The following is a 12,342-nucleotide window of genomic DNA, read 5'->3' as shown; positions in this document are numbered from 1 at the left end:
TGTCTCAGAAAACTTATATTGATAGAATCCTTAAGAGATTTAATATGCATAATTGTTCTCCTGAAAGTGTACCGGTTACGAAAGATAAAAAGTTTTCTAAGGATCAGTGTCCCAAGAATGATAGAAAAAAGGATGGCAATGAAGAATGTTCGCTATTCTTCAGCAGTAGGTAGTTTGATGTATGCTCAAGTATGTACACGACCTGATATAGCTTTTGCTGTGGATGTACTTGGTAGATTTATGAGTAATCCTGGTCCTATCCATTACCAAGCAGTTAAAAAGATCTTTAGGGATCTTCAGGGTACTAAAGATCATATATTGACATACGTCGCACCAACTTTCTTGAAGTAGTGGATTATAGTGATGCAGACTATAAAGGTTGTGTAGATAACAAAAAATCTACCACTGGTTATATAAGCTTAGCTTAATAACTTCCCACATATCTTCATTTATCAATTCCACAATTTAGTGATAGGATCAGATCATTCTGATTTCATTTCAATATCATATGTATAATATATACATACATACATTCTTGGGTTTACGTTTTGGTTTTTCTTTTTTTTTTGACCCTAAATCTTATTTTGCTCTTATATAAACAGTAGCCAACAGTGACAAGGCATGCAGTATCGTGAAAAGAAGCAAGACTTATTCTGGAATACGTTGGACAACAAACACTTACGACATTCCCTGCAGGGATTTAGAGAAAGCAGACCATGGACATTGTTGGCTTAGGTGTGTTTGCTTCTTCTGCTGAATTTATATCAGACTATCAGTAAAATTGTTTTTACTGCTTCTGGTTGATTTCCAGCTTACCAATAAGCTTTTTGGTATATTATATCTACATATGGATCATCTTCCATCCTCTCTTACAGAGTTTGAATCAAATGTAGACAAAATTAAAACAAATAACATGGAAATATAAAGTGCTCAATGATAATAAATAATCCTTCACTTTTGTCTTTTAAATTTTTTTCAGGGTCCAGTATTTTTTACCATGGATCCAACCTGCAAATTATGTTGTACCTGAAGGGACAACCCTTAGAATTTCTTATTCTCTCGCTGTACAAATTGATACATACATTACAACTGCAACAATGCCACAAACAAAATAAGATAGCTTCAATTGTAAGTGGTTCTCAAATACCAAACAAGCAAAATGTAGACATCAAAAAGACTGGAAAGTTGTTGGAATTGACCTTTATGTATAAGTTTGAACTAAAATCATTGTATGCTTAGTTAGATTGACATTTTTTTTTTTTTTCTATTCAAATTTCCAGAAGAATAATAAAGCAAAAAATTTTTTTAACACACATGAATCCTCAAACATATAGAACATCATTCTAGCAGTTAATATTCTGGAGCCAAAATTTAGGCATCAAGCAATCTTTCTTTGGAATGTGCCTACTTACAATTTTTTGGAAATGTCAATGCAGACCTTGCAGACTTTAAGAGCTCCTATTCTATGTCCATCGCTTGCTTCTCCTCGTCACTGTTGGTGACCCATAATTTGATAGTCCTATCATGCGATACAGTAGTTACGCAATGCCCATCTGCAATTAGCAACAATGTCAGTAGATTAGAAGCATGAACTAATCTCCAAAATAGACCAGTTACAGAAGAACGAGTTTTAATCCAAGACAAATCCAAAAGCAAGTTTTAGACTGTCTACCCTTTGCATTCTTGGGCTAATGCACACATCACATGCTGTCAAAAATCAAATATATGTATTTGATGGTGGCTATTGCTATCAAAGAGTATAAATATTATCACTGATGAAATAAAAAGACTCCATCCTAAAAGCATATATATGATGCAGGATCTGATGCCATCTATTTTGAGACAGCTAGATATCATATATAATGGAGCCTGAAATATTTATTCTTTAAATTAAGATTTTCAAACGTATTTTCATAATGAAGTTAGGAGCTGAGATGGCAGAAACCTGATTTTTAACATACTTCACTCTTATATTATTGATCTTTTAGCACAAAATTTTAACTCAGAAATAGTATTTATTTATAGATTCTCATATACACGTAAAAGAGGTTTATAAATTAATAAGTTCAAATTGACTGTTACAGGTGTACTTGCAGAAACAATCAAACAGAAACCAAAATTTAAATTTTCCCTTGATGCTGACATGAGACTATTTTATCAAGCCTGACCAATAACCAATTATGCTCAAGTGAGATATAGTTTATCAAAATATAGTAACAAGAATTTCAAGCATAAAGTGGATTAAGTTTAAACATCCAAAGACATTTCTAGGTATAAAGAACAACTATCTTTCAAAGACAACAAGAAAGAAAGGAAGTCCCCGAGCAGGTTAACCTATATTAACAATGAATATATTAACACCAAAGTGGAATGGAAAAAAACAATCAGTATAAAGGCACAACCAGGTAACTTACCTCCAGCAACATCCAAAGAAGTCACTTTTGCTTCATGTCCAGAGAGTGTCTTAACAGGTTTAAAATCACGAGCTGACCAAATCTGGCAAATGCACACACGATGAAAAACATAAATAAACAAGATATCAACCAAAAATAAAAACCAACTATAGTGTAGAGAGAGAGAGAGAAAAAGGAGAGGGGGGGGGGGGGGGGGGGGAAGAGAAAAAAAAAAGGAGAAGCCATATTTCAACCTCTATGCTGGACGGAAAACAAAATACCTTTGCCGTCATATCATATGAAGCAGTTACCAAGAAATATCCCTCTTGGGGCTCAAATTTGACCTGAGAAATGAGATTGGAGTGTGCTGGAATGGTGTACACTGATTTCTTCTTTCTTAAATCCCATATCCGACATGTGTTGTCTTCTCCCCCAGAGGCTAAATAGTAACCATTTGCTGAAAAGCTTAATCCAAGAATCTGAATAATTATAAGAGACGAATGAGAGTGTGAGAAAAGTGTCAAATATTCAGAAAATCAATTCATCCATACAGAAAACATTGAAGATATGGTATCTCACTGGCTTGACATGGCCCTCCAATGCGAGAATGCTTCTGCCAGTTCGGAGGTCCCAAACACGAGCAAGAGAATCCAGTCCACAAGATGCTGCTAATGATCCATCATTGTGGAATGCTATCCCATAGACACTCCTGCTGTGACCTTCTTGAAGAAGCAATTCCGCACCAGTATCAACATCCCACAGTCTCCATGTCTTGTCAAAGCTAGCTGTACCCAAGTACTTTCCTGATGGATGGAAAGCAATACGTGCAAGACGATCAAGATGGCCTTCAAAGGTTTTTAAGAGAGACCCTTCAGTGTTCCACAACTTTGCAGTCCGGTCAGCAGAGGCAGTTGCTAAAAGGTTGTTAACAGGAGAAAATGAGATATCAGTAAGCCGTTCTTTATGTCCTTTTAAGGTGGAAACCTTCTGTATTTGAGGCATGCTCCACAACTTAGCAACTCCACTTAAAGCACTGAAATGGCAAAGCAAGCAAGAAACAATTCAACATTGTATTCTGAAACAGACTTTTCCAATACCATCAAAATAGCCAAGCCACTTTCACAGAAATCCAATCAAGATTTAGTTATCACTTTCACTAGGAAAAAGAAATGTCCAATACTTCTCATTTTATAGCTAATACCTAACTGGAAAAACAGGGTGCCAAAGAGATGGTGTAAAACAAGTTGAGAATCCATCATTACCAATTAATATAAGATTTTTGAACAGCACCCATAGCTACCCAACCATTTAGTGCACATTTGGACTAGGAGAAACGTGACTCCTAGTACTATTCATTTTCCAGAACATCTATTTTCAACTGAGAATACAAAGCCAGTAAGGCAACCAATTTAAAGGAATGGATAACATTTATAACCATTAGAAACAAGTTGGAGATCATCATCATCAATCACGTAAAGTTTTACAAAGGACACACATAACCCAACCAACATTTACTTAGCAATTGGACTAAATAAGAACATAATTCCCAATTATCTTCATTTTAAGCACTATTCTTTAATAAGGAAAGGCATCCAGTCGGGCAACTATTTAAAAGATTGCATACTATTTATATACTACAGTCAAGCTGGAAATCCACCGTCATCAGTTTATGTAATGTTTCATAAACAGCAAACATGTTCTTAGAGTTAACTAATAAAAATCAGACACCAGTGGAGTATAGAATTCTGCTTATTCTAGAGAAGAATATGATCTGACATTAGTTTCAAGAATCCTTAAAATTTAGTTTGTCAAAAAGTAATCACAATACAGAATGGCCATAAGATATGAAAGGAAGCATGGCAATTTAAGAGCAATGTAAAGTAAGCATGGTAATTTAAGATATAAAACTGACTGAGTATTAGTGTCCATGCATGAGGAAAGAGATGTATACCAAGTAGCAAGCAGAGTTCCATCTGGTGAGAAGGAGCAACCAGAAAGTGGCCGGTCATCCCCAATTTCACTGCAATCGAGGGCCAAAGTCTCTGCCTGCCTCAGAGCCCAGTCCATCTCTGCATCCATATCTTCATCTGGGTCATCCCTTCTCCTTTGTGCACGTTGAAGCCGCAATGCTCCCCTCACAAGTGAGTACTTAGCAATATCAATTCTAGCATCCAGAAGGGCTTTCGGCCCTTCAGTAAAAAAAGGGTACTGAAGCATCTCTTCGTCAGCTTCCTCTGCTGCAACAGAAGCTGCGGCCTCCTCCTCCTCATTAGCTTTCATCAGCTTCTCCAACTGCCCTTCAGTATCTAACCTTACCATAATCATTCGCAACCTGTCTCTTCTTTCCATCTCCCTTTCTCCAAAAAGTGTTATGGGTTCGCCAAGCCGACGAAGACGAGCCCGGACAGCCATGTCATTAGTAGGAACTGCAAGAGCAGCAGCACGGCGCTTCATCAGTAGTTCTTGCATTGCTTTTTCTTGACGCTCCCTCACTTGTTTGCTTTCCTCAGATATCTCATACTCCACACTTGAAGCAGTAGCACGGGCAGGTCCTAAATCATCAGCGTCAGAATCTGAGTCACTAGTTCCCACCTCACCATTTTGTGGGACTGGAGGCTTAATGACAGGAGGGGGAAGAGGTGCCAATGGGCGGATAGCAGGGGAAGGAACTGCAGGAAGTGGTGCAATAGAAGGAGCGACTGGAGGTGAGACTAGTGGTGGAGTAATAGGTAGCATTGGTTGAAGTGTAGTATTGACACTGACAGTGGATGCCGTTGGTTCAGCATCAGGAATTGGGTCAGATGATTCCATGGGACTTGATGAAGGGTTTTCCTCTTCGGCTTCCATGATACCTAACGAAGAGAAACTCACAAAAGTTAGTAAAGCTTACACAAAGAACTTAAACATGGAATGAGCATAACGAAGCAAGAAGAGTTTGTGAGAATTAAAAACAAATTAACTTTTTATGCATTAAGCTTCTAGGACAGATCTTGTTATCAAAGAAGAGCATCATATGGAAGCAAAAATTGTACTTTAAATCAATAGGCCAAAGCTAAAAATACTACTTAAAAACGTCTTTAACCTGCTTTACTTAAAATCACAACCCAAAATATTGATGCTAGTTAGGAAACAACCATGCACCTCGTAGTTAATACATGAAACAGAGGATATAAACTAAAATAACATTCAACTAAATTTCACAAGAACAGAACATCACTGTACATATGTTCGGCCAAATTTCCAAAGCCTGTAGAGTTTCATATAGGTTCCCTCCTACTGTAATTAGACAAGATTAGAACTAAGTATAGATATCCCTAGTGTTTTTCATTACAAATAAACTCAACCTTTACAAATACCTTCAAAAATTCAATAATAAAAAAATATATATATATATATCAATAGCCATTAGCAATCTACATAACCATCCAAAATCTTTAGAAAAGATAAAACAAAACAAAAACAAATAAAAAGGAACACTTCGATTCTGAAGAAAAAATGCATGAAAGAACAAAATATAATGAACAATCATAGAACCTAATCATTCAAATCCAATACCCATTAAACTGTACTTGAATTCATATACCCATTGCAGACCATCGGAAGTTGAGAAGGAAGAAGAATGAAGGGAGGAAAAAAAAACACTCAAATAGTACACCGAAATATGAGCTCCGAGATAAATTCATCCTCTAATTTCCTTTTATCCGTACACTTGTGTAAATTAACAATAGCATTTCCAAATTAATAATGAAAAAATAAAGTAAAGCAACGAACAGCACACAGGGAATGAATGTTAACTAAAATTTTCCTTCAAAATTTTCAATCCAAACAAACAGAAAGATAAAAAGGGGAAGATGAGTAGGTCTTCACCTCTAATGGAAAGACGAACTCAAGCCCTCTCAGGTTTCAGCGTCAGCCCACTCCACTCTACTCCTAGCCTTCCTCGCCGATTAGCACCGCGTTCAGATTTTGAGGGTTTAGGACATTGGGGCCAGCTAAACGGTGCGTTTCAATAGTAAAAATGAAAGGACGGTGCGGTTTATATTCACAAAAACTTCCTCTCACTATTCACCAAAAAAAAAAAATTCCTCTTACTTATATTCAACAGTAAAATAAAAAACTCCCTTTTTATTTTATTGGAACAAATGTCGCAACATTTTAAAATTGAATCATGTAGTAAAATTTACCAAGTATGTATATATATATTATAATTGTTAAGTAAATATTTTTAGGAAAAAAAGAGAAGGGTACTTTATGTTTTTCAAAATAATAATTATAATGTACATTATGTGGAAAAGAATAAATAAATTTAATTTGAAGTAAAACAATGATACAAGAAAAAAAATATTAAATTATTTTTGTAATTAGATCGATCTGGTATGATATTGGCTACAAGCTTGTGTTTTTAAAAAATATTAGTTTTTCATAATGTAATTATTGAATCGTTAGCTTTAATTGTTATTTTGTTTTTTGGTTTTGGTTTTTGATTTTCGGAAGGAGTTTTAAATATTGCAAAAAGGTTACCCCCTTTATTTCATTTTTTTAACATAATAATAATATATAAAAAAAAAAAAAGGTATATTACAACATGTTATCAAGATTAAGTTTTTTGCTGAAAGTTATCAAGATTAAGTTAAGATCATTTATTTATCATATATATAATTTGGTCATTTTAATATAATTTAATTTAGTAGTACATATATATGGGTCATGAACTAAATTTATATATGTAGTATTTCTTATTTTGTTACTAGTAATAATTGGTAAATTTATAATTTTTTAATTGAATTTATTTTTCTATTTCTCTCTTGTATGCGCTCCACGCTTCAGCCTTTTTTTTTTTTTTTTTTCCAATTCCTTACCAAATATCAAACAATAGTTTTTTTCAATAATATTTTCCCCCTTTCGAGTTAAATACCATATTATTCATTAATTTGTTTTCCTTGTGTGGGTAGTTTCATCCCTTAAAATGAGCCTTCGGTCTAAGGCCACAAGTAAACCCCAAGCAGATGAGCCCATTAAGATAAAGGTCCAAAAGAGCAACTATAAAAATCAACCTTGCCAACCTCTTAACCCCTGGTACATAGGGGTTTTGCCATTGTAGCTTCGAAATATAGATTATTGATTCCAAAACCTTTTGCCAAAAATTCATCATTCACTCAATCTAAGGATGTCTTTTTCTCAAACATTGTTATTAGCTATTAACCCTACTGAAGTCGTGAACCATTTTTTTACCTAGTGTCCTAGAGCTTGTTATGCCACTTACAAAGAAATTTTTCATTTTGATTTTAGGTAACAATTTGCATATATATATATATATGGCTATTTAAAAACGTTATGATATATGTTCTTTTGCAAACAATTTAGTGGCTTTTATCACTGTTTTCTATAATAATGATTCCAACTTCAATCATTTCTATTCTAGTGATTAAAAAAAAAAATCGAACATTATAACTTAATCCCCATATATTATTATAAATTTCCATAGAAAAAACTTGAAAGCATAAGAACCATTAAGTTCATAGAGATTATATATTGATACAGCATAGAAGCATAAAACACATGATGAAATTTGAAATACATAAGGTATAAATTATTGGGATATCATGAGAACGAATTATATTCCGCTCTTCACCACAATTGTTGTTATGAAAACTTATGGCGTAGGAATTAAACAAAACATTTCCAACAAAATAAATAAATATATATATATATATATATTAAGTAGATAATCACTTAATTGCTTGAAGGCAGGATAATTGAATTCTTCCTAATCTTGGAGACCAAATGTTTTTCACGCACTGCACTGATATTAAGCGAAGCTTGTAACACTTCAGGTGACAAAGCAGCCAACACTGATTCCTCACTAGCTAAATCTTCCAAAACAGGCCTGAAAAAAATTAAAATTAAAATAACAGATTAATTATCATATAGTTAAATACATGCTCTAAAACATGCATATATTTGTACATTGTTCTACTCATTTAAAATCATATTCTATTTTTATTTTTATTTTTCCATAATTTTTTAAACAAGTTAACAATGAAAAAGCTACGGTTAATTTTTAAAAGTATTAATGAATGTTCTTACTCTGTATTGGTTATGATTGAGATGCACTCCATCCCTTCATCACCAGCAAGTTTTGCAACGGCGAAAAACGCCGGAACGACAACCAGCTGACCAGCCTTCACCTCGCTGTCCAAAACCCGTTTTCCGTTAAGTCCCACAATTTGGATCCTTCCACCACCATTCAGAACATATATCAATCTAACACTGGAATCAGTAGTATATGTAGGAGAGCTCATGGCATTGGCATGGAGTTTCACATGATTGGCAGCCAATCCAACTTCACCAATAAAAGGAAACTTGGTTTTGTTCAATGTAGTCACTATTCCACCTTTCTTCACACAATCATCAGCCTCAGCAGAATCAATGTTGTAAACAAGTTCTTTGTTTTTATTTTCTTGAGGTTTAGGCATATTGGCTTTTGAACCTTCTAGCTTAATAATAAAAACCCCAGATTGGCTTTTCACCAATTCATTTGCTTCATCTTTGTCCAAATCAAAAGCTTTGCTGGTGAATTCTGTTGAAAAACCTCCTAGTATTCCAAGACCACCAGCTAAAACGAAATAGGTGAATTCTCCAGGAATGTATGCTTTGGTTGTTTGTCCAAGAAATACAACTACAAGTTCAGAATCTCCATTGTTGAACCACCATGAGAGTGATCCTAGAGGTACTGGTACTACATCTCCTTTTTTAAGCTTCAATGCTACTTCCTTGGAAGTATTGGGAAATACCATTCCAACTACTCCATCACAACCTGTGTTATATATTCATAATACATTGTAGAAGAAAAAGTTAAGAGTAATTTCCACATTAATCAAACAATTAAATAAAATATAATGAGAAGTTCATGATGATATATGTAATTATAAAGTTATGATATGATGTGAATATTTTTTAACCTTACAATATGAACTAATAATTTTAAATTTTATATTAGAGATATGAGCTAGATTCGAATTCTAAAATTTGTCAGAAAAAGTTGTCCCCCGTGAAGACTAATTATATAATCCTATATTTTGAAATTCATTTGCCAAGGTGTAAAATTAGCTGTTAATTTTTAACATATATAACTTATAGACTTGCATTAATATATACAAAAGAGATAGTTATTATAAATTATTATTGTTGTTGTTGTTGTTTTATTTTTTGGATGAAATAATTCAATGAGTTAGCTTCGCAGAGACGTGTGATATTTTGTGGTTGGCAGGGGAAACTGAACCATCCACATCGAGAACTCATGGTTTTGGTAGGATGTAGATTTGAGAATTTTAAAAAAAGAAGACAAATTTAACATCTCTATCAATCTTTAAAGGTGTGTGGCCGTCAGTGAGAGGTTAGCTCTCAATTTGTTTTTTTTTTTTTTTTGGTGGGGGGGGGGGGGGGGGGGGGGGTAACTTTTGTCAATGTTGTACCAAAAAAAAAATATTGTTCAGTCCATTAAAAAAGGGCTGGGGGGGAACCACTTTAAATGCCAAAAAAAGGACAATCTGAATATCTTATGATGATAAAATTTTAAAGAAAAAAATTTGCAATTAGTAACATCCTAGTTATAACTCTAATTTTTCTTTTTTGACATTTTTAATATGTATCTTTTTAGATTTTAAAATTATAATATTCAGTAGATGTATATTAATGAGTGAAGTTTTTGTTTTTTTCCGATAATATATGCATAGTTAACTAACTAGTTAAGATCTGATTCATGGAGAAATGTCAAGTAAGAGGTATTAAAATTTTTAATATGATAAATACATAATTTTATAAATATAAAGAAATTTATGAAACCATGAAAAAAAATGGAAATTATTATAATTTTTGCATATATACTAAAAGCTAATTACATTTTTTTTACTTTATTTTTTCAATTAACAACTTGATGTATAATATATTTAAATTTGAGTGTGTAATTAATAGATCCAAAAACTAGTTCTGTATCTATATTAAATATTTACATTATATATATAGGATAAATTAGTTAGAATAAACTGATCATTTATATTTTATGATGACTTATGTACATTTTATTTTGATTTTATAAGACAAATAAATTGAAAATTTACATTTCATCCTGATTTATTTATGTAATATCTTATGTTAAATTATGATATCTTGATGTAATTATTATTACAAATTAATATATCTCAATGTAATAGTTATTACAAATTAATATGTATATATATATATATATGTGTGTGTGTGTGTTTGTATGTGTGTGTCTTTCTGACATAATATGTTTTTAGCATTTAAAATCATATATATATATATATATGTGGCATTGCTATGATACGGTCCGTCTGCATACGGATTCGTATCAAAATCGATATTTTTAAAAAAAAGTGTTAAATTTACTGTTTTATAGACACATAAAATCCGATATTTTTTTAAAAAAATATTGATTTTGATACGAATCCACATACAACAAACCACATACAACAAACCGTACCGTAGACGCACCTTATATATATATATATACACACACATACACACATATTTATATATAAAATTTTGTTAAAAACCGCATTGGTCTCATACAATAAACGATTGGTGTGCACCCTAACAAAACTTTGTCTATATAAATATTATATGGACTGCACATGATGAAAATGAATTTTGAAAAAAGGAAAATAGAAATCTGTTTGGATTACCTTGAAGAACATAACCAACTTTGGAGCTATCACTATAGTGGGGAAGAGCAAAGCCATTGGGTTGAAGAACAAGTCTACCAGCTCCAAGCTTTGCCTGAGCAAGCAATGGAAACTCTTTGCTCGACCATCCATGGTATGATCCACCATCTCCTTCGAATATCGTCTGACTAGCGAACCTCGGATTCAAATCCATCTCCATTATTAATATTAGCTCTTGAGCTTGAAACTAATTAGTATATAATAATTTCCTTCAACAAATACTGAACAGCAAAAGGTAGAAGAAGATATGAGATCGAAATCCTCGACGAAGAAGAAAATGGGGTAAAAAAATGAATATTTCAGCTAAAATCAAAGTATAAAAATGGCGGATCTTGTTTTTTGGCAGAGAATTAAGATTTAAGTGGGAAAATATTTGTAAGGAATTATTGCAGGAGAGGAAGGGTAGAAACGAGGAAGGTATATATATATACATATAAAGGAAGAAAAACAAGGAGGTGTTTGGTTGAGTAGGGAATCTGGTTATCTTAGTACGACCTTGGAGTAGGAAAACATTATGAGTTTGTAGACTTCATGGCAAACACGGCCTTTTTTTTCCCCTCCTCTCGTTGTCTAAAACAAACACGTGTTGCCACGCTGTAATCATAATCATGAAATTTAACGTGTTCGAATTTTATTTTTTCTCCCCACAGTGGAAATTTCTTTTCTCAACCATTTACATTTTTCTTTCTTTTTGAGATAAACCACTGACATTATTCAGTTAATATTATAATTCACATGTTTTTTACTTTCTTATTTATTAGATAGAGATCAAAATTAAATCCGGAAGTTGACTTTTGGAATACCCATATTACGTTTCTTAATAAAAAAATGGTCTTTGAGAAACATGTGAATTATAATATTAACTGAATAAAAAATCAATTTATATATTCTCTTTTTTTCTTAATAAAAAAATGATCTTTGAGAAACAAATCAATTTATATATTATCTTTTTCTTATATCATATGTGTCATGTTGTGCAATTATCTGATGAGAACCTAAATGTAGCAAAGTCCATTTTAAAATTTAAATCATCAAGTGACGTGTAACTTTTTCTATGTGTAATTTTTGTAACACATCATGAATTTTTTTATTTTTTTTTTATAATTAAAGTCATTAATATTCCAAACAGATTTTCCAATTTGATAGCTTCTCTTTAAATATTATCTTGAGAGAATCTACAGAGAGTCTCAAAATTATTTCTTATA

The 12,342-nt window shown here is 32.6% G+C and overlaps 2 protein-coding genes across 3 annotated transcripts; both read right to left on the bottom strand.

Annotated features, from left to right (window-relative positions):
- Positions 1-916: 916 nt before the first annotated feature.
- LOC107427802 (U4/U6 small nuclear ribonucleoprotein PRP4-like protein) lies at positions 917-6,418 on the bottom strand. 2 transcript variants are annotated; one of them, XM_048481346.2, is made up of 7 exons: positions 6,261-6,418; positions 4,345-5,245; positions 2,973-3,426; positions 2,675-2,872; positions 2,415-2,496; positions 1,413-1,553; positions 917-1,089 (listed from the first exon to the last, which is right to left on the bottom strand). In XM_048481346.2, the coding sequence occupies exons 2-6, from the start codon at positions 5,238-5,240 to the stop codon at positions 1,459-1,461; spliced, it is 1,725 nt and encodes a 574-aa protein (XP_048337303.2). In that variant the 5' UTR covers positions 5,241-5,245; positions 6,261-6,418; the 3' UTR covers positions 917-1,089; positions 1,413-1,458. The 2 variants fall into 2 exon arrangements, with proteins under 2 accessions (XP_048337303.2, XP_048337304.2); XM_048481347.2 differs by having other exon boundaries at positions 917-1,026.
- A 1,467-nt stretch (positions 6,419-7,885) lies between these two features.
- LOC107427813 (cocosin 1-like) lies at positions 7,886-11,549 on the bottom strand. Its single transcript, XM_016038209.4, has 3 exons — positions 11,099-11,549; positions 8,481-9,210; positions 7,886-8,280 (listed from the first exon to the last, which is right to left on the bottom strand). Exons 1-3 carry the CDS (start codon positions 11,295-11,297, stop codon positions 8,127-8,129), a joined length of 1,083 nt encoding a protein of 360 aa, XP_015893695.1. The 5' UTR covers positions 11,298-11,549; the 3' UTR covers positions 7,886-8,126.
- Positions 11,550-12,342: the final 793 nt, after the last annotated feature.

Source organism: Ziziphus jujuba, chromosome 9 (assembly GCF_031755915.1).
Source record: "Ziziphus jujuba cultivar Dongzao chromosome 9, ASM3175591v1".
NCBI classification, from domain to species: Eukaryota; Viridiplantae; Streptophyta; class Magnoliopsida; order Rosales; family Rhamnaceae; genus Ziziphus; species Ziziphus jujuba.
This window is presented reverse-complemented; position numbering and strand designations above follow the sequence as displayed.